We start from the raw sequence: 22023 nt of genomic DNA on the forward strand, positions 1-22023 counted from the left end.
ACCCTGTATCAAACACGTTCCAGCGTCACACTGTTTTACAGCGGCTGCTTTAGGCCTCGTAGCCGACCCTGCCCCACGCCTGAAAAATAATCGCAGGAGAGCAGTTAGGAGAAGCGACACTTTTAGGAACCATGGAGAGACTTTGGATGTATCGAAATACCCGCTGAACGGGAGTTCGATAAACGCGTAAAGTAGTGCTATAATTTTGAGTGCTATTATAAAGGGGATGTTCTGACTGTTCGAAATAAACAATAATTCGTTTCATCCGGGTTTAACCTATCGGGGATCGACGATATTACGTAGGGGCGGAAGCGAGGTGCGGGGACACGAGTAGACTTTGCAATTCAACAATTGAAATAACTAACAGAACGTCCAAGTATAAGACGTAACAAGATGTCAGATATAGCACGCAACAACGGATAAATTATCACACGCAAGAACAAGACCAAAATAAAGCGCATGCAAAGTCTAAGCAGACGATACATGGCGCACAAAGGATTTTAAGCGTCGCCGTAGGCACGCGAGAGCTCCTGAAAGTTTGTTGGGCGGTGTTGATTGGCTATTTGTGACGGAAGGTAATTCCACTCAGTGTTGCTGTGCGGGGTTTGGAAGAGTGCGCACAAAGTGACGAGGAGGACTGACCGTCGTCCATGATGGTGACCACGACGCCCCTTCCGGTGAAGCCCATGTCCCACACCTTGGTCACCCGGTGGTCCAGCTCGGGTAGGTCCGGCGACGAGCGCGTGTCGTGCTGCGAGAGAGAAGGGAAGAGGAGGAGAGGGTGCCCCCCGCGCGAGAGAGAGGAGGAGGATGATGATGATGATGAAAACGTCTATTTAAAGCCACGATGAATTAGATTAAGGGAAGGCTGATCGGGTTCCTAGTCCGGGACACCGTTGGTAAAAGCCGCTGCCCGTGCTCTGCGAGGGCTCGCTGTTCCTCGAGGTCCCAGCTGGACAGGGCCGCCTACCAGCCCTCCCACGTTGGCTGATTTATTACGTCAATACTGTTATTTTCCTGACAAGCCCATACCATATGGCATAAGTTTGCCTTCTGGCCACAAAATTTGCACTGTGCCGAAAAGGACTCGGGCTCAATGGCGTGAAGCGTAGCTGGATAATTAAACGACATAGTTTGTAGCCTTCGAAGGTGACATTCTTCTGATTTAATAAGACCCTTAACGGGCCTCGGGTGTGTCTGCCTTTCAAGGCGCAAGTCCTGTAATATCTCTGAATATGTCGTTAAATCAGCAAGGGGTGACGTAGAAGGATTCCGGGGAAGAAAAGCTCGGGCCGCAGCATGTGCGCGCTCGTTTCCTTCAACCCCCTGGTGACCTGGTACCCACATTAGCTCCTTCCGTGCAGCTGAAGTCCTACATTGACGCACAATTTTGCAGGCTAGCGGCGTGATTCTGCCACGAATATAGTTTCTATACGCCACCTGGGAATCTGTAACTATATATTGCGATGCGGAGTGCTTTGCGGCTATAGGGCTATCGCTACTTCCTCCATAGCTTGTGTATCTCTGTTACGAACTGAAAGCCCGTCCACGACCTGCATTTGGTGCACCATTGAGATTGCTGATATCCCCTCCACAGGACCCACAGCGTCCACGAAGACGGCTCCTTCTTCTCTTGAATAGCACTCGTTCATCTTCTTGCTCCTCGCCACTCGCCTAGCATGAGGAGAGCGAGAGATGAGAGCGCCCACTCACGATGTACCACTGGCGGTTCCAGAGCGGGTCGTTGAAGCGCAGCGCCTCCCAGTCCTCCTCCTCCACCAGAGTCCGCTTTTCGCGCGGCCGCACCAGCTGCTGCTCGGCCCACAGCACCTGCGCACGCGCACGCTTCCTGACGCTCAAGCAGACGAGGTGCAGCAAATTAGCCTTAAGATAGAAAAAGGCATTGCCTTCGGCTACAGCCAGAGCTTCTCGCTTTTACAGCGAAAGCCGTAACTTGTTCGTTCAGTCTGCGATCACGTGACCAGTTATCGAAAGTATCGTTAATGCGATAGCAATAAAAGCCTCATTGGGAAAGAAATGTTTCGTCACTCATAAAATTTGCCCATTGGCTGGGAGCAAGGGACGTCATCAGACCGGATAAACCCCATCGTCTGGACGTCGCCAGGGCGGAAGTGACGTCATATACGGTAAAGGCACCAGCAGTTTCTAGCGTTATCGCATGGCCAACACACAAGATAATTAGGCGTCCCTGTGAATTTTTTTATTCAAACTGCTGCACAGATAAGGCACTGTCTCAGGTTCAAGCGGTGTTCGCCGCAGTGGCTATGGCACTCTGCTGTTGTACGTAAGGTCGTGGGATGGCATGGGATGACATGGAAGTCACGGCGGCTGCATTTCAGAGCAGACGGAACGAAAAATAAAAGCGTCCATCTGCTGCGCGATTTTGGTGCACGTTCAAAGAACCGCAAGCAGCCGAAATCCATCAGAACTTCTCCTCCACGGTGTCCCTCACAGTTTGCACGCAGCGTCGGTGCTATGTGGGGGTTTACACCCACACAGCACCATTTCCAAAAGTGCGAAACACAGAGAGATGTCCACGAACCCTCGAGTCCTGCGTCAACTGTCGCGTGAAGGTCCGCGCCGATCGCCTGGAGCGCTCCGGCTGGTCCGCCTTGCGCAGCAGGTACGTGTCTTCCAGGCCCCGGAGCTGCACGTGATGACAGAGGGAAAAGTATGGTGCGTGTCTGCCAACCAGAAGCACTTTAAACATAACATTTACAAAAGTTTCAATTGATCTTGAGCTTCGTAACTTTATCCGCTGGTGGTGTCGCCAGTGACTTTCCTATTCCTGAGCTCTATAACTGGTTCTAATGCTTCTATTTATTACCTAATCTGGGTACTCTTTACTTGGTGCTCAGTTTTAGTAAAGTCCGTTTTTTGCAGCTTCTACAAAAAAAAAAACTTTGAAAACACTTGTTTCATTCTTGTAAAGCTTCGATGAAGTACGCTGACAGACGGCGCGCAGAAAGGCCAACAGAGCGTGGCGAACCGTAGAAAAGCGAACCGGTTCCAAAGCAAACCGCCTCGTGGCTATGCCTATTGAGCTACCACAACGATCGAAACGGGCGCATGGTCCCGTGCATGGCTCTGGTCACGTGATGGCACGTGACCTCACGTGACTATTCACGTGACAGTCAAGTGACCAGAATATGACGGTCGCTGTAAAAAAAAATTGAAACGGGATCCCACTCAATAGGATCTCCAAGTTCCTGATTTTAACTCCGTCCAAAAATTCAATATGGGGCGCGCTAAATGGCGTCAGACGTTGCCGCATGCGATGAGCACCGACTTCTCACCATGACGAGCGCGTGCCCGAAGACTGCGTACAGCGATGCCAACCACTCTCTGCGAGCTTTGGGAAGGAAAATGACAGGATTAGCGCTAAGACACACGAAGCGAGCAGTGAGGGGCAGGGAACAAACAGGACTTAATGACATCCGAGTCGAAATCGTGAAGAAATGGGCATGCACAGGGCATGCAATGACAAGGCGAGGTAACCGATGGCCGTTGGGATAACGGAGTGGATTCCAAGAGAAGCCAAGCGTAGCAGGGGCGGCGAAAGTTACGTGTGTTGATGAGATTAGAAAGTTTGCGAGGATAAGGTGGCCGCAGCTGGCACGTGATCTGGTTAATTAGATGGATATGGGGGAGGCCTTTGTCCTGCAGTGGGAGCAGCCAGGCTGATGATGATGGTGATGATGCCAACTACATGTTTGTTTCGAGTTAAGCCTTTCTGGAAGGCAGAGTTAGCTCATATTTCTGTTGATTTTGTTGAAGTCGCTGCAAGACTGCACTTGTGTGCGCTCATTATCTACCATAAAACACTCCTAGACTGCGTGAACCCGTGTAATTTTTTCTTCATTTCCGAGCTCGCCACAAGCGTATTGAGTTATGTGCAAAATCGCAGCCTGAACGGCATGAACACGTGACTGTTTTCAAAGCCTAAGAGGTATTTCTAGCGGCGCTGATGAGCAACGTTCGCACCCTGTCGAAGCGAGCAACGCATGCATTGCTCAGGATCCCGTGGGGCACACCTTCCCGCCGCGTTGTTCGGGCGCCATCAATCTTGTTGCGCACCGCCGCGGAGCGCCGTGGGGATAAATTGATCTCTTCGCTGTTAGCGCAGTGCTGTATACTGCGAAGCACGCAAGCTTGCATAGCGGAGTGGATTTTGCACCTGTCAGCTGAAGCTTGTTTACTTGTCTGCAATTTTCATCGCGTATACTTTTCTTTTTCTTGCTTATTCGATGTTCAGAGTGTTCTGGGGCGCTCTTGTATACCTTGCTCCAGACCGCAACAGGTGTTGATATCCGAGAATCTGCAATACGGCGCAGTAATCTTGCTAGCTTAGTCCAATCGAAAAAAAAAAAACGAAAGCCTGAAAGAGATGCGGGGTGGTATGTGCAGTTTATGTACCGGGTGCTTCTTTTTTAAGCGTAGTAGAACAGCGCTAAACGATATGGGGAGGCCAGACGACACGCCGAATTTATTATTGAAAAATCGCATTCGAAAATTTTCACACCCTTCGGTTCAAATTCGTGAAATTTACATTGAAAAGGACTCTGTGACTACCGTTTTCAAGAGAACGGCGGTGAGGCTAGCCTCTGAGATTAGCGCCGTAAAAGCTTTGTTGATGCAAGCAGTTTACTTGCGAAATTGAACGGTGATGGCGACGCTTGTACTTAGTTTTGTCCTTTCGTGCTTATGAAAGCTCGGTGTTCAGTGAAAGCAGCGTCTTTTTTATAATGATGCGGTATTTTATCGATACAGGTCAACTTTAATTTGTCCTCAGAGCCCTTTTAAAACTGATGCTTACAAACATGCTTCAAAATTTGTTCCAAACTCAGTTTTTAGTTCAACCTTTCCTTCAAAAGCTTCAAAAATGGTAAGCGTTTGCGTTTGAGCACGTTCTATTATGATCGATGTTTTAATTTATTTGATACGGTTTTTCATCAGATTGCCGCAGTAGTTTACAGCTTTTGAGGTTAGCTTATTTGACCAGGTGAACCTGTTCTTCAAAAGTATATTAGTGCATAATAACCAACCTAAGCATGCATGTGTTGTTCTCAATGAATTTCTATATGAACTGTTCTAATCACACCGCAATTGAACAGAATGAAACATTCTGTATTCTCTTCAGCCGTGCTCACTTATATTCGCACCTATGACCTAGGAAAAATGAACGTATAGCGAAAGTGTGTTCGATAGCAGCTTTTTCAATACGCACTCCAACAGCGCTTCAACTAACTTGAATTTCTCGTTTTCCACTATGCAGACCAGCAGAATGAAACCTCGTCTTCAAGTTCCTGAATGTCTGGGGAATCGACAGGAACTACAATCCAGAAAGGCGCTTTTGCTAGAGGGCAGCCAGATTTCTAAGTTATAAAGAAAGCCCGCAACAAGTGCGGGGATTCGTAGGTACAATCGTCCCTCCTGTGCTCGTGACGCGATTGGTTGCTGCGTCCATAAGACCGCGTGCCCGAGCTCGCTGTATCAGATTGCGGCAACGGCGGCCGCAATTCGGTGGAGGCGAAATGCAAAAAAAAAAAAAAATCGAATCCCGGATTACCGCTTGTCCGGCGCAGTCGCTTTAGCGCCGAGCTAACCAGGTCGAATGGTCCAAGCACTAGAAGTGTTAACGCTGTTAGCCCAGTGTGCACAGAGAATCACCAAATGTGTTTTCTTTTATGGTTGCGCTTGGGCGCATGCTGTACTTTCTGATATCAGAATGAAAGGACGAAAGATGACGACGATTTAGCTGCTGACAAGTGCTGTATACCATTATTCTCTTTCTGATTGATCCTTTAAAATTTAGTTATTCAACCAACACCGCTTTGTTTTCACGATTTTCCTTCCGATTTCCTCAAGATCTCTCAAAATTCGTGTTTTTTTTTCTCTCAGATTCCTCTACATTTATGCGCCGCTTGAGATAAACCTGGATGAGTTTTCTCGTGTTTGGATCTGCACCAAACCCTGGCCGATTCCCCACCGTGGGTATGTGCCATCGTTTTTGAGGCAACAACAACAACATATACAACAACACGGTGCAGATGCCGCTAAAAACAAACAAAAAAACGCTCAGGTAACCGAGCTGCTCCATTCCCGCCGTCGCTGGTTTGAACCTCGCTCGGTACACTTTTCGGGAGAAAATTATCAGAATCTTTTGAAAAGGTTCAGATTTATGCTTGGCCTCAGGCTCGCCGCGTTTCTGGACGATGTTCACTCGAGTTTGATGAGAATGAGAGCTAGGACCATGCCATGCTTAAAACGCCCTAAGGTGGTCGAAATTAATCCGGAGCACTACATTAAGATGATTCTTTGTACCCTCTTTCACCCCCTCCTTCACCGCTTCCGTATTGTCACAGTTCGGGTGTGCACCCTCGCTCTCCAACGTCACCGTTGAGGAGTCCGACGCAGTAGCCAGTGTTGATTTTCGCTGCCTTAGCTTGTAGCGCTACATTTTATAAGAGGCGAAAGACGTTTGTGCAGCAGATACTGATCTGTTAGCACTCGATATTAACAAGAGGAAGGCAGGCGTATATTGGTTGCAAATGAACGCTGCCACGAAAAGAAATCGAGAAGAAGCCAGTCATGCCTGCGCACATTAGATGGTAGCATCTAGCACCCTGTATTCGCGCGGATCTTGTTTGCTGGAAGAGTATATTCTGGCGAAAGTGCATAAAAAAAGTCCATTTGTAGCAGAACGTAGCAGGTTTAGCGCAGTGGAGCAGGTTGGCGAAACTGTCGCGGCATTCTCGCTAGTTTTTGTTGCATCTCCCCTCAGAGCATGAAATAAGTGCTCGTGATCCTTCATTAACCTCTCGCTGGGCAATTTAGGCAATGTTTATGGAACGCTGACTAATAGCGTTGAAACGTTGGTGCAGCGCGAAGAAATATGTTCAAGACAAAAGAAGTGCATTTAAAGCGTCTTCTTCATGCACTCCCCCGGAGGTAATTTTCAGTTGCTTGCGCACTAATGATGCACTGGCATGATCAATGAGTTACAAGGCATAGCAGAACGGTGGGTCTAAAAATTAACACGCAGAAAACCAAAGTGATGTTCAAGAGTCTAGGCAAGGGGAGGTGCTGGAAGTGGTAAAGGAATACATTCCTTAGGGCAGGTGGTTACAGCTGATCCCGATCATGAGAGGGAAATCACTAGAATAAGAATGGGGTGGAGCGCATATGGCAGGTTCTCTCAGTCCATGAATGGCAGTTTACCAATATCCCTCAATCGGTACTCACCTGCGGGGCAGAAACGTGGAGGCTAACGGAAAGGATTCAGCTTAAGTTAAGGACAACGCAGCGAGCTATGGAAAGAACAATGATAGGTGTAGCGTTAAGAGACCAGAATCGGGCACAGTGGGTGAGGGAGCAAGCGCGTGTTAATGTCATCCTAGTCGAAGTAAAGAGGAAGAGATGGGCTTGGGCAGGGCATGTACTGCGAAGGCAAGATAACCGCTGGTCCTTAAGGGTAATGGAGTGAATTCCAAGAGAAGGCAAGCGTAGCAGGGAGCAGCAGAAAGTTAGGTGGGTGGATGAGGTTAAGAAGTTTGCGGGGATACGGTTGCCGCAGCTGGCAAAAGATGGCGTTAATTGGAGAGACGTAGGAGAGGCCTTTTCCCTGCAGTGGGCGTAATCAGGCTGATGATAATGATGATAGGGTACCGCGTTCCAGAGAGGCTACACTACGTCGCCATTCACTGCAAAATGATGGCAACCTGTCTTTTCTGGTAAGGGCGTCAGAAGTTTGCATCGACTAGCGGGAAAGTTTCTAGGTCCGAATTTCTCGGCGATAAATGCGCCTTTTGCTGCCGGAAAAATGTTGACAACCAGAAAGAGCCAGAGAGTTTTTAATGAAGTAGCAATAAAAGCCTCATCGGAGAAAAACCCGGCTGAAAATTCGCTAATAGGTTGACGGGGTGTGTAACGTCATGAAGCCACGTGCTGAGCTGTCAGGTGCACTGGCAGTTGGCAGGTGCGCTTGGTTGTGTGCAGACAGCTCCGCGTGTCAGGTTGGAATGGAGCCACAATCAACGCCGCGTGTGTCTACCGCAGCGGAAAAGTGGAGGGGGCGACCGCGGAAGTGTATCGCTGAAGATGGAGTATCGGCGGCTGCACATGCTCGGCCTATACGCGGAGAGCAGAGGAGGAGAAGCAGGCCGAGCAGTCTTCAGACTTTAACGCTATCGTATTGTCGATATGTCATGTAATAAAGTGTCCCCTTGATTTTTATTTCGGACAATATTTGGGCGGAGTTGTCCTCACATTGCCTCTAAAAATAGCATTACCGCAACGTGTCTGTATGATGTAAAGAGACGCTAGAGAGCAAATGGCATTCAAGACATTTCATTTCTTTTTTGAAACCAAAACATTAGATTGAATACGTCTTAAAATATGCACAAATGCTTCATGAACATAACATGTATACATCATAAATTGTGAATTGTGGGGTTTAACGTCACGAAGCGATAATTGGGTTATGAAGGACGCCGTAGTTCAGGGCTATAGGTTGATTTAGATCATCTGGGGGCGTTTTTGCATTCCATCTTCATCCGAATGCGGTCGTCATGTCTGAGATCGAACTTGAAACCTCGGGATCAGCAGCCGAACGCCGAATTCACTCACTCAAAAAAAATCACATCTTAATCAGAAACTCGGAGCCTCCTTAATCAGCTAATCATCACAAACTCAACTTAAAGGTTATCAAAAATATCTGATGAGTGGGATGTATAAACACATCGTAGATTTTTTAAGGGCCCGATGTTGGCCACCGCATGCGATTACCGGTCACCGGGATAACACGGTCGTGCAATCTCGGCGATATTTATCGGTGGTCAACGGAAGGGCCCGCCGATGGTATAGAACAGAATCAGCTCGCGTGATACCCAACAAAAATATTTTCATGCCCCCGATAATCAAAAGCATCTAGAACATTTTCACAGAAAATCCCCCTGTGAGCCTCTTAAAGAGACGCCCGGTATATCCTCCTGTCGCCTGGTGTCACCGATATTTTTTTTTTCAGACGTTTAGGACATAATCATTTGAGTCGCAAAACACGATTGAAATATATTCTGCTGCTTTTCGGACTTGTGGTTGCGTGCGTGAAGAGGTGGGAAGCACAACGAATTTGGCCATACTCGCTATAGATAGCAGCACAGGCACAAATTGTAGCCGGGAAAAAGCTTTTCATGGCTCTAAACTAACCTCCTTCCGCTGTAAAATATATTGGACAAATTTTTCATTGCCGAGCCTTGGGGGGATATCAATCACGGAAAGGGTATTCGCTGCGACTAGCCATCCCTTCGTTTCGCCAGCCTCTTCAGTTACCATATGGCCGAAACGGGAAAGCAGCCCCGTTCAGATGCGGGCGTGTGTGACGCAAGCGTGACGTTACTTAATTCCGCCGCACCAGCACACGCCGTCCACGCAGCATGCAGGAACACTTAACAAGTTCCGCTTTCAATGTGCGAGTAACTTTATTTTTAACAGGCCCACATTAATAAAATTTTACAATAACTACCACACGTGATATAATTTATTTCAAATCCAAGAAAGGAATTAGACGGGCCAATTGGTACATGACACACAAAATTAGCAGTGTGCTGCACGTTAAACGACACTTGATATAGGTTGCAAGTTCTCCCATAGTGCACAAGCATACTTGTTTTTTAAACATATATATATATATATATATATATATATATATATATATATATATATATATATATATATATATATATATATATATATATATATATATATATATATATATATATATATATATATATATATATATATATATATATATATATATATAGAAGGCCTCCTTGGAACACACGACGGGAGAGCTGAGTGGAGCTGTAGAAAGGCCGCTCGACGGACACTGAAGAAGAAGGGGGGGGGGGGGGGGGTGTTCGGCCATATATGTGAAATGCAGCCATATCAGGCCCCATCAAGCCAACAGTCAAAGACTGAGCGGGCAGCGAATTGGCGCCGCGTGCGAGCTGGTCTTCAATGCGCGCCGGCTTCGGCTTCTCTTCGAGAACGCTCGCGTCCCAGCGGTGGCGTCGCGCGCAGCTGACGCGGATCGGCTCGTGACGCAAGCCGGCTGAAAACACCCCACCCTTGTAAGCTTCGCTCGTGCTGTGCTCAAGACGGCTGTGGCTTTACTTTTCTTCTTTTTTTTTTCTTTTTATGCGGAACGGGCACGTCACCGCTGATCAGCTGACAGCGAGGACGCATTAAGAAAGTATAGGGGAGAAGTCGGAGCGCTTGTATGAGAAATCAAGCGGACCTAAGAGAAAGCGCGCGGGTACGCAGTAATTCTCTAACCCGTCGTTATTCTGGTGTGCGCAACCAAATAAACGCGTTTATTTCGAATACAGGTGATTCCCGTCTTTGACATGGAACGCATTGAAGGGGAAGAGGGCAGAGTGGGTCAGGGACCGAACAAGGGTTAGTGATATCATAGTCGAAACCAAGAGGAAGAAATGGGCTTGGGCATGGCATGTAATACGAAGGCAAGATAACCGCTGGTCCTTAAGAGAAACAGATTGCATTCCAAAGGAAGGGAAGAGTAGCAGAGGGCGGCGAAAAGTTAGGCGGGCGGATGGCATTAAGAAGTTTGCGGGGACAGGGTGGCAGCAGCTACCACGGGACAGGGCTAATTTGAGATATATGGGAGAGGCCTTTGCCCTGAAGTGGGCGTATTCAGGCTTGATGATGATGATTGAATAGACCCGGAGTATAAAACAATCATTGCGTCGAAGGTTCAGTGGCTTCCTCTTTCTGTGTCGAGCAAAAGAAGTCTTCGCCGTGAGGTACACGAAGCGAAGTATTTTCTTCACCCCATGGACACCAGCACAAGGCCAAGCGAAGGCCGAGTCCGCGAGAAAATGCCCTTCCAGGTTGTACACTGGTAACCGAATACGCAATACGATGGGTCTACATACTTTTCCACCGTAGGCTGTCGATGAGGTGGAGTAATATACGACACCGCTTAATTCCACATCTTTAAGCGTACACACGCACAAATAAAATCAGTCTAAGCTTGTCCCGGTATTGCAAGCGCACTCGATGTCTTCGCAGCGTGCATATTCGCGAACTGAGCTGCGTATATCTGTGTGATACTCGCATCTTAATACAACATAAAATGAGCTCTTTAAAACGAGCAAGAGGCTACAAAAGGAGTCAGAAAGAAGCTTCGTTATTTCGTCACTGCTTGATGGTTATGGTACACAGGAGCTGACTGGATTGCGAGTTAATAGGACCGATGCCGACTACGGTTGCATTCTCCAAGCTTGGAAGCAAATACTCCGCGCATAAGCTGACTGACTAGCCGGGAAAAAAAATCCTTCTCATCGGTCTGCGGCAGATATCGTATGCCAGCCGGTGAACACGGTCGGCCTTTATTCTCAACTTGCAAGAAAATGGCCACGTGATGTCGAGGTTTCTGATTTCTGTGCTGAGACATATATCACTGCTACTGCTACTGGTACTGTTAAGCAGCGATGATGAGTATTGCATGAGCTCCGGAGAATCCTTCGCAGCGCAGCTGTCAGTGCTGCAAGAGCGGAGAGGATGTAACAGCGCTTGGGACGGGACAAAAAGAACGATACACACGTTCTGTCTCGTTTTGTTTTCGTTTCGTATTAAGCGCGGTTACATCATCTCCCTTGGTTAGTACCAACCAGCTCGCATCAGCCCTCTGCTGCAAGAGCGGTCCTCTCCTGTCTTCCTGCATTCGCGTTCTGTGTTTCATCTCGCTGCTTTGGGAGATACTGTTTATAAATGAGCTAAATATAAAATAGCATTTATATCACGGGGATTCGACACGAAGACTGCAATCATGGAGCTGTGAAGCGTCGAAATAATGGCGTATTTTGTAAAAGCGCGCGTTTATTCTGGGCGCTTTTTCTACGCCCCGCAAGACGCGCGCGAGGCCCATATTCTTGCCGCTTACGCAAGCTGATAGCAGTCGCGGCAGCGCTGAATGTTGGACACGCGCGTCTTCCGGCGAGCACTTCAGCTATGGTTACTTCAGAGCGCGACAAAACAGTTGCGCAATAACGCTATGCAACAAAAATCAAGACATTTAGGCATATCTGTGCATTTTGCACCTTTCTAACTAGTTCTTTTCTTGTTCAACGCTTTAAAACTAAGTTAATCAATTTTAGCGCAAAATTTAATTAGGGTGAATTGATACTCACGAAATAAAAAACCGATTTGGTTCCATTCACGCAACCCGTACTAGTTTTTTTTTTCTTACGTATCGTTGGCTCACGTTAGTCGGGACTCCCTGCATATGTTGTGGTGAAGTGTATACAACTCAAGACAGCGATGGCGACAAGCACTGGATGGAAGTTCAAATCGGAGAAGACGACGATGAATGAACAAACGGTTCGAAAGAACGAAGCGTGTTTGTGTCTGCTACATACATATTATTTTCGTGTCTCAGCACCTTGCCTCTGCATTTACAAGACATACGCTGTTGCATGGTGCATCTGCTATAGCCTATCTCTTTCCTCGGTGTGCTGCAAAGATCGAGCGGGCTCGGTCCCGGAAAGCGCGGAAACCCCATCTGTTTCACTTTTTTCGTCCGAGTTCGAATTTTTAGATGCCGCCCTTAAATAATCTTTATTAACTTTTTTGTTTTTGTTTTGGTTGCCGCTTGCTCATGTGTGCTCGCTGTGATGGTCGCTTAGATTTCTTTACCTTTCCTGCCCTCCTCCTTCTTTTTTTTCAGTGAAACGTCGCCATATAAAGGCGCTGCCTGGTTTCAATAAAATTAATTGTGAGTTAGCGCTTTGTGTCTCGTCCTTGTCTTTTCGTGGTTTGCATGCTCTGGCGCTATTTTCTTCGAATCAAGTATGCACCAACTCGCCCAAAAAGAAGTGTTAGTGTTAAGGCGCTGAATATTTTACTCCAACCTTTCAGCACACGCACGTCTTGGATTCCGGTAAACGTGCGCAATCGCACCCTTTTGTCCTCGCATCAGCCGAATAGTCTGCGGCAAACCCCTTCAGAGATGCGCTCATGATACCGGCAGTGCAGCTCGTGATATTGGCAGCGGGAACACACCCCACCAATCCAAGTGTAAAGATGTCCAGCGCGCGCTCTCATTCTTTCCGCGTCATTCGGGGGCCAAGCGGCTTGAAATACGCGGTTCTCGCGACAGCGCAATGTGCGCCTCGACACCTCAATTCATGCTGTAGTTCTGCACGCCCCCGAAGTTCGCAGTTCGTGCGTGTCATCGAGGAGAGCAGAGATTTCGTTAGCCGGGTCCCGTTCCTGGCGCCCTGTCCTAAATTGTTGTGAAGATGAAATAACCAAAAAGGACAATTCTGGCCTAGATACACCTCTCCTCTACGCTCTTCGGGCACCAGTACGGAGTCGCAGTGCCGAGCTCTTGTTTTGTGCCAGACGAACGAGCTCGATGTCGGCAGTTTTATCGTTCTCACGACGGGAATCAACGGTGAAGCGGACAGATTATCTCCGAGATCCCTTCCACCCGCTCTCCGTATACAGTCATCGCAATGAACAATCATATCGAAAGTTTTTGTTTTGCTTAGCTCTGTCCGTGCCTCTGGGAATCACGTGCCTGGACGACCCAATCTAAGCGGGATTAATCTCAAGAGCCAGCTGGTCTCCCCGGTCCACACACCACGCCGTGCGAACGACTGCCGCGTCTCCTCTCCATCTTGGAATAAGACACAGGGCTCGGCGCGGATTTTGTGTGTCCTGCCCGCTCTTGGAACTAAAAGGAAATCTTAGCGTGCCTCCTGCTTCCTACGGATTGTTGAGTCGGCTTTGCCACACTTTGTTCCTTGTTGCGGCGAAGCCAATGTAACGAGAAACAGACGAAAATTGTGTCTTCAGATGGCAACAGCCGTCTAGACCTCGATGAAACCAGGCCATTTTAATATCCGTAGTAAAAAAAAAAAAAAAAGATAATTCATACTCGACATTTTTTGCTCAGCCCCAATGGTTTCTTGAGAGGCCAAGCTGATTTATTTTGTGGCCACTCGCTTACAATCAGGTCGAAGGCAAGTTTTCTTGAAACTTCCTCCCTCTTTCCAACTCTCGCAGAATTTTTTAGATTAATTTAGAAAAAGTATTTAAATGCTGTTTTCTTGAAAGAATTCAAATTTTTCTGTCGATGGGATGATTGATGGTTGAAAGTATAAAAACACACAAATGGGGCGCGCGAAGTCTGTCTCAGATGGTATGAGACGAAAATATATTATCTAAGAGAAATTAACGTAACTAAAAAAAAACGGCCAGCTTCGGGCATGTGCAAGCTCATCAAGGTTAATCAAGCGCCGTTAACTATGAAAGCTTAGGTTTCTACTATCATGGTGGCTACAAAGAATGGAATAAAACGTCGCATATAATTCAACGAAAGTTGTACGGGGAGTAGTTTGCGTAACATTATGTGGTATATAAGGGAGATATTAGAAGCGTATAGCATGAAATCCCAAGAACACGGTGAATACGTCAGCGCCATGTCATTTTCTCTCACGGATAAGGAGATGAAAATTCTCCGTTCACACAACCGTCGCCAAGCAAGAAACTTATCCAGAAACTGAAAACATAGAGCCTCACAAAGAAAAACGTCGCCGACTAATCCCCATTTACTTATACGGCTTCAGCGGGCGTTTTTATCTCACGTTATTATACGTTTTCTCTGTTTTTAATTTGTTCCACATGTTCCACGTTACCGCTACCATGGGCGGAGTGCAGCAGCTGGCTGCTAGTTGCGCTTTGGTGTCTGTATTTCGTCCCTTCCTTCATATTGTCCTGTCAATTCCTAAGCAGCGCACAAACTTCTTTACTAACATAATCGTATAATTCCCACGACAACCGGAATTAACGGTCCAAGATGGGCGTTCGCCCTAATCCTGGGGTTGCTAAGACTCATCTTGAGTCGTTGTCCACTGCACTAACTAAGAATTTGAGAATGCAGGTGTACAACGAGCTGCTCGACGTCACCCCGCAGGACGAAAAAAAAGAAAGAATAAGCTTCTATAAGACGTCGTCCCTCTTCGCACGTAAAAAGGCTTAGGCCCCGGCTCAAGCGAGGTTCACCTCTTCCCGCTAGTGTTCCCTATTACCGGGTTCCCACATGCGCTATGCCCACAGTCAGTTATGAGCCAGCTGTCGACGACGGTAACGCTCCTGCGACGCATAGCAGAAAGAGGGCATTGAAGATTCAATCCTTGACAGCCCAAATGACCACGGGGCGGGAAGTATGCCTCTCTTCGTTTTCAACAAGAGGACTTGTCTTCGCTGGGGTGCAAGACGTGGCGTGCAGAAGCAACTGGGCGTTCCAGTGTGAGACATCGTATAACAGACGATGGTGAACGCGTAAGAATGCATCGAGTTCCCTCACATTTCCGCCGCCCTCAATTACCGATACGCTTGCTACAAATCAAAACAATGGGCGGATCACCTCGCGCCAATCACAAAATCACGGTTCGGTACCCTTTAGATGCCGTCGCAACGTCCGCTTTGACACTGTTGGCACAGAAGTACCATTCACATGCAACTACGTTCCGACTTCCAAAACAGCAATTCATGACGCCGCAAATTTCAAGGAAGTTTCCACCAGGCGCATCTGCAGCCCCTTCCCTGCACACATGCCCGGACCTCGAGAGACACCAGCGGGTGTTTACACGGCCAGGGTGCTCACCGGTCCGGCGTTGGTGTAGCCAAGCTCGTAGGCCAACTGGTCGGCGGCCCGGTGTCCACCGCGCACACGCACGGCCCAGGCATTCAGGTAGTGTCCCGCCCGCAGCGCCATGACGAGCTCCGTCAGCAAGAGGGTAAGTTGCAGCAGCGCTCGCATCGTGGCGGGGATGCTCTGAGCGGCGGCCGGGCAGCGGCCGGGCAGCGTGCCAGGGAGCCGCGCCAGAGGCGGGCCCGTCACGTGCTTCGGCGGCCAACGCGCGGACCGCCTTCGCGGCTCCCCGGACCGCCTACGGGGCGACTCTGGTCTTGAGCGCGGTGACGTACGTTCGTCCAAGCTTTGCGTCACGAGCGTGCGTAAGCTGTCGGCGCATTTGTGACAACGCTGCGTTTTCGAAACATGGTTTACATCGAAAATCTCCGCCGTCCCACTCGCATTGCTGCGGCGAAGGTCTAATCCTTAGAGCCTGTCCGCGGGTTTTCCACTACGCGGGTGCAACCTTATGCTGTCGTCTGCAAGATTCTTTTCCAATAATTTATCTTGAGTGTCGCGGTCGGTCGGTGGCAAAAACTGATTGGTTTATAGAGATGTTTCAATAACGTTTGTTATGATTAAAAAAAAAAAAAGATGCCTGCTCTTTTCCTGGTGTCGTGGTTGTAGTCTAGGAAACCGGAGCAGAACGGGGCAACCTGGCGCCGGTGAATACGTTTAAAAAAGCGAGAGAAAGAATTCCCAGAAATAGTAAATAAATTAGTTCGTTTGTTCGAAAGCTGCCACTTTGTCAGCCTTAAGTGGCTTCGGGAACAGCAAGAACTCTGAAAACGGGATCAGGCCCCGCCGTATTTTATTTTTATTTTTCATTTACATATCGTTGGGTTCGGATCCCATCGGCGCCATGTAGTAGTTTTTTCATCTGCTTTTTTAATCAATTGTCTTTCAGCGAAAAAAAAATTACACAAATACTTTCCATTGATCAGCGCCACAAATTAAAAGAAAAACATTCCCCTATGCTCCTTGGTTTCGGTGCCTGCTGGCTCCCCTCGTATGTTTATAATTATGGTTTCACACACTTCGTTACTGGCTTATCTCGAATATACCTATGAAGAATGGGATGGCCTCGTTTTTATACAAAAGAAGGGCATATATGCATAGGGGCATGTATCGCTCCGTTTGTGCTTAGACGAGCACGACTGAGCACTCAAAGAACGCCTCCCATGGACTTAAAAGTTACCAAAGTGTTTCGTTCTGTTGATGATCACCGACTTTGACAGTGCACATTTTTATGGGAAGAGCTATAAAGTAGCAAGCGCTACTTGGCAGCTTTTGTGTTTATGTTATGTTCATGTGTTGTGTACATTGGATTTTTTTTCAACCATGCGTTGCTAGTAGAACTGTATAATTAATCTTGTTGATGTGTGAAAAAAACGGGTTTATATTTTCTTTTTCGTCGGGAGTGCTCTGTAAAACATGTTTATTTTGTTTATCACCCGTTTCCAAACAGTGTCACTTTGTTTTTTTCTTCATCTGTATACATGAGTGTCGACCGCTACTTGCCACAGGGTGGCGTGACCGCGTCAAGCAGTTTCCTGCCTTTATTCACGTCCCCAAAGACAATTATGTATTATTGTCTTGAATAAATTAAAAAAAAAACTTGTCAACCGAGGCAGCGTTACTTCTTGTTTCAAGAATGCCTCAAATAAATCATGTTGTCACAGGACTGGGCACAGTTTTTTTTTTTGTCGGGCCAAAAGGCTTGCCGCATCAGGATACTCACTTCATGCTCTGGCATCAGTGGCGGAGAGTTCGCTAAAGTACTTGAAAGGTGGCGCAACACAGCCGCTTAGTCCCGCTTGTAGTCCAAAAATAGAGCGTCTGTCATATTCTATCCCCATGCCCTTTCACATAATTTGAAAAGGATTGAAAAAGGACATGCAGAATAGAGGCGTTTCCGGCTCCCGTACGTTTGGAAAAATTGTGCGCACGTGTAGAAAACCCCGCGAAAACTGTTCCCAACTGCCCAAAAATGCAATAAAAAAGTTTGTGGTCTGCCAATAATAATAATAATTGGTTTTTGGGGGTAAAGGAAATGGCGCAGTATCTGTCTCATATATCGTTGGACACCTGAACCGCGCCGTAAGGGAAGGGATAAAGGAGGGAGTGACAGAAGAAAGGAAGAATAGGTGCCGTAGTGGAAGGCTCCGGAATAACTTCGACCACCTGGGTATCTTTAACGTGCACTGACATCGCACAGCACACGGGCGCCTTAGCGTTTTTCCTCCATAAAAACGCAGCCGCCGCGGTCGGGTTCGAACCCGGGAACTCCGGATCAGTAGTCGAGCGCCCTAACCACTGAGCCACCGCGGCGGGGCATGGTCTGCCAGGAGAACCTAGTTTGCTCGACCCATTTGCCTTGTCGCGTCTTGTTTATTTACTTACAGGATACTGCATGCTAAGTCCACAAGCAGGAGTTTCTTCAAATATAAATAGCTTAGTTAAAAGCTCCTTGTATCAATCTGCTGGCCCGAAAGACGCGGGTTCGATCCCGGCCGCGGCGGTCGAATTTCGATGGAGGCGAAATTCTAGAGGCCTGTGTGCTGTGCGATGTCAGTGCACGTTAAAGATCCCCAGGTGGTCGAAATTTCCGGAGCCCTGCACTACGGCGTCCCTCATAGCCTGAGTCGCTTTGGGACGTAAAACCCCCTTAAACTAAACCTAAACCAAACCTTGTATGAATCATGCTATCAATGCCGGCCATTTCCATTCACATATACAGAGCGTTTCATGTAACTTGAACCAAGGACTTAAGAGTGCCGCACCAGGGCTGGTCGAAACCAAATACATAGTTTCTCGTCGTGCGGCGCACTCCTTAGAATATTTTTAAAATCCCGCTTAATTAGTTAATTACCTTAGATTAATCGTGCAACAATTAATATTCGCATTAGGGTAACTTACGTTTCGTTAAGTTGTAGAGGAAGTAATGAAACAACCGATACAGTTTTTTGTAGCAACATATTTTCTACGTGGTCCTTTTTTCCAGCATCTAAAGAAAGCCCGCGAAATACGAAAAGAAAAACACGTGATTGCGCTCTTGCGCTACCGTGAACGAAGCGTGCGTGCTGTCTGTCTGAAAAACTTGATTTAAGATATACTACAGGGAGGGAGTTTGAGGAGGCCCGAAAGGGGCCACTTCTCACAATTGATCACTAGGTGGGCTCCTCATTACAGGAGCCGAGTGGCAACAGCCGCACTGGCTCAGTCCACCAGGGCCTTCTGGCTCGCCAGGTCGGAGCAGCCGAGCAAGGCTGCCTCCCAGTCCTCCCGGATGGGGTTGGGTTTCGGGGCAAGGTTCGGGGTTGACTGGCATGCCCACACCATGTGTAAGATGTCCGAAGACTTCTCCGCACAGTGCGAGCACTTTCCTGCACATGCAGGATCAAAGTGCTTTAAAATCCGGAAACTGCCGGACAAAGCAGGTGTTTTGGTATAAAGACAGAGGAATGTGCGTTCCTCCGCCTCTGTAAGGCCCTTACAGTGCTTAGGATAAATTGCGTGGTCGAATTGGTATAACTGAGTGTTTTCTCGAAATGTGAGGGCCGGATTGGGTTCGGGATCCGTTTCGGAAGGGCCTGAAGGCGTTGCCCGGAGAGTGAGAGCGCGGGCGGCGGCGTCTGCCGTTTCACTGCCTCCGAGGCCCGCGTGAGCAAAAGCTCACTGTCTCGAAGTGAGCGGCCGACGCCGCTCTCAGCGTAGTCTTGAAAGTGCGTCAGCGCATTCTTCCTGAACATGGAAAGCGCGCGCTGTGATCTGCGATGAGTGATAAGCATGTCATCGACAACCAATTCGGACCTGGAGCTTCTACAGAACCATCGCATTGGCAATACAAAAAAAAAGGAAAGGAAAGCAGCGGAGTGTCGTACGTATTTCAAGGTGGTCTGTCTTTTTTTAAATCATTTTTCAGGTCGTCAAACTGTGCGGCGGCCGCTCACTTGGGCACGGTCAGCGCGCACGTTTCGTTAGTTCAAAACACGGTTGGGAGCGCTGGAATATTGTAGCCCATGAGCGCAGGCACGTGTTTTTTTGTTTTTCATAGTTCACGGGCTTCCTTTACACGCCGGAAAAAAGACCGGGTAGGAGATACGTTGCTGAAAAAAAAAAAAAAAACTGGATCGGCTGTTTCTTAACCTCTCTACAACTTAAGGGAACACACGTGATATTAAAGTAAATAATAGAAAATTTGAATAATTAATCTTAGCTAATTAACAAATTAAGCCGAATTAAAAAAAAATTCTGAGGAGCGCTACACGACGGGAAAGAATATGTAGCTGGTTTCGTCCAGCTCCGGTGAGCTCCTTTATTTTTCATACTTGCTTCATGTTACGTGAAACACCCTGTATATGCAATAATGTGTTCTTAAACTTACACAAATGATTTAACTTAGCTCGATCTAATTCACCTCACATGTGTAATTCCTCTAGAAACTGGTGCAGATATAAGATTGCAAGAGCCCTCTCCGCAGCTATCAGTAAATGCCCTTGAGTTGGCGACTTCAATGACTAAATTTATCATTTTCACGGTTTGCGAGTTCATCAATTCAGAGAACAGAAACTGTTTGCAGTGATCGGTACTCTTCGAACTTCGGAACCTAAAGCCTCACAGGTTGAGGTCTGGCTTGTATTGACTTTTAGTTCATTCGTACTGGCAGTATTGCCTCCTGAGAAGCACTACAGCTGATACAAACGTAACGACTTTTAGAATCCTCCAGGAAAAATCTCTCTCTCTCTCTCTCTGCGCGACCCTCGTCTTCATCTGTAAATATTCATCATCATTACGCTTCTTCATCTTCGGAGGAGTGGCCGCCATACTTGCCAGTGGCAATAAAAGCTCGCTTCGTCCACTCTCTCACAGCACACACACGCGCGCGCGCGCACGCACGTACACACACACAAACGCACGCGCGAGTGTGTGTAACAAGGGTCACGTCAAAATACAAAGAGAATATAGACACATGACGAACAAGGGGGGGGGGGGGGTAGCGAGAAGTCGCGACAGGGTGACAAAGGCAACGAAGGCCTGTGTCCTTCCATTTTCTGCCGAAATTCTGCATGCACTGGCGCCCCCTCTGCTCCTAACCGATAGGGCCACGGCGTTCCGCTCCGACCGTGCGCGCGGCTGTTCTGCAACAGACGACGGCGCTCGCGGCTCATGACGTCACTCAGGCTGCTTCATCATGGCCGTCGCTGCCAGGGGACGGGCTTTGAGCCGGTAACTTCTAATTGCAAACTTCTAGCTCAAATGCGAGCGTAGAGCCCTACTTAATCTTAAGTGCGCATAACAACGGTGTGGCTAGTACGCGCAATGCATACGATTTGCTGGTAGATCATGTCATGACCCTTTGACGCCAAGCTGCGGCGCAGAGAAACGCAATCTCGCTACTTCCACAACAGCGGGCGTCGCGATGAGATAATCGCTGTAGCGCACAATGCACAGCGCTGCCGCCAACAACCCGATCTTCGCCGTGATTGCAGAGCCTTCGATGGACTGCCTGTCGAGGCGGTTCTTTACAGAGCTGAATGCCCTTCGGATGGAATGTGCGCCTCACATTCGCCCTGCAGTTCGCCGCGGCTCCCGCACGATGTTCACCCGAGTTAGCCGAGAACGGGTGCCGAAGTGCTTAAAATAAGTTTTAGCCAGCGTACAAACTGCCAACATGGTATTTGCATTAATATAAGGGTCAAAAATAAGACGATAGCAGAACAATAATAATCACAAAAGTGTACAAAATAAATGTGGTCACAGAATTAAGGTAAATTTAAGGGGGAGGGCGGCGAGAGGAATGCATGACGTTGCTGCTAAGCGTAGGGCAAGGGACCTAAGATACATTTCATTGACAGCAGAATTTGTGGGAGGATCTATATTTTAAACTGCTCCTCTCAACAAGCTGAGCATTCAAACAAAATATGCTGCACAGCTTTACATCAGCCAGTACACGGATGGTTAATGATATCCTAGTCGAAGTCAAGAAGAATAAATGAGCATGGGCAGGGCATATAATGCAAAGGCAAACTAACCGATGGTCATTAGGGGTAACGAACTGGATTTCAAGAGAAAGCAAGCATAGTAGGGGGCGGTAGAAAGTTAGGTGGCCAGATGAGATTATTAAGTTCAGAGGGACGGGATGGCTGCAGCTGGCACAGGACAGGGTTAATTGGAGAGATATGGGAGAGGCCTTTGTTTTTCAGTAGGCATAGTCAGGATGATGAGTGGTGGAGAGACCAGGTGGCAAGCGCAGACACAGAAACCATAACAGAAAA

General features: G+C 47.8%; 1 protein-coding gene across 1 annotated transcript in view; it reads right to left on the reverse strand.

The window, feature by feature from the left end:
- LOC144128810 (neuroendocrine convertase 1-like) overlaps positions 1-15882 on the reverse strand; it is a 54039-nt gene extending 38157 nt beyond the window's left edge. Inside the window, exons 1-4 of the mRNA XM_077662541.1 lie at positions 15716-15882; positions 2564-2668; positions 1714-1830; positions 643-751 (exon numbers count right to left, since the gene is read on the reverse strand). Of these exons, the coding sequence (XP_077518667.1) occupies positions 643-751; positions 1714-1830; positions 2564-2668; positions 15716-15871 (487 nt within the window). The 5' untranslated portion in view covers positions 15872-15882. The remainder of the gene's footprint in view (positions 1-642; positions 752-1713; positions 1831-2563; positions 2669-15715) is intronic.
- Positions 15883-22023: the final 6141 nt, after the last annotated feature.

Source organism: Amblyomma americanum, chromosome 4 (assembly GCF_052857255.1).
Source record: "Amblyomma americanum isolate KBUSLIRL-KWMA chromosome 4, ASM5285725v1, whole genome shotgun sequence".
Lineage (NCBI taxonomy): Eukaryota > Metazoa > Arthropoda > Arachnida > Ixodida > Ixodidae > Amblyomma > Amblyomma americanum.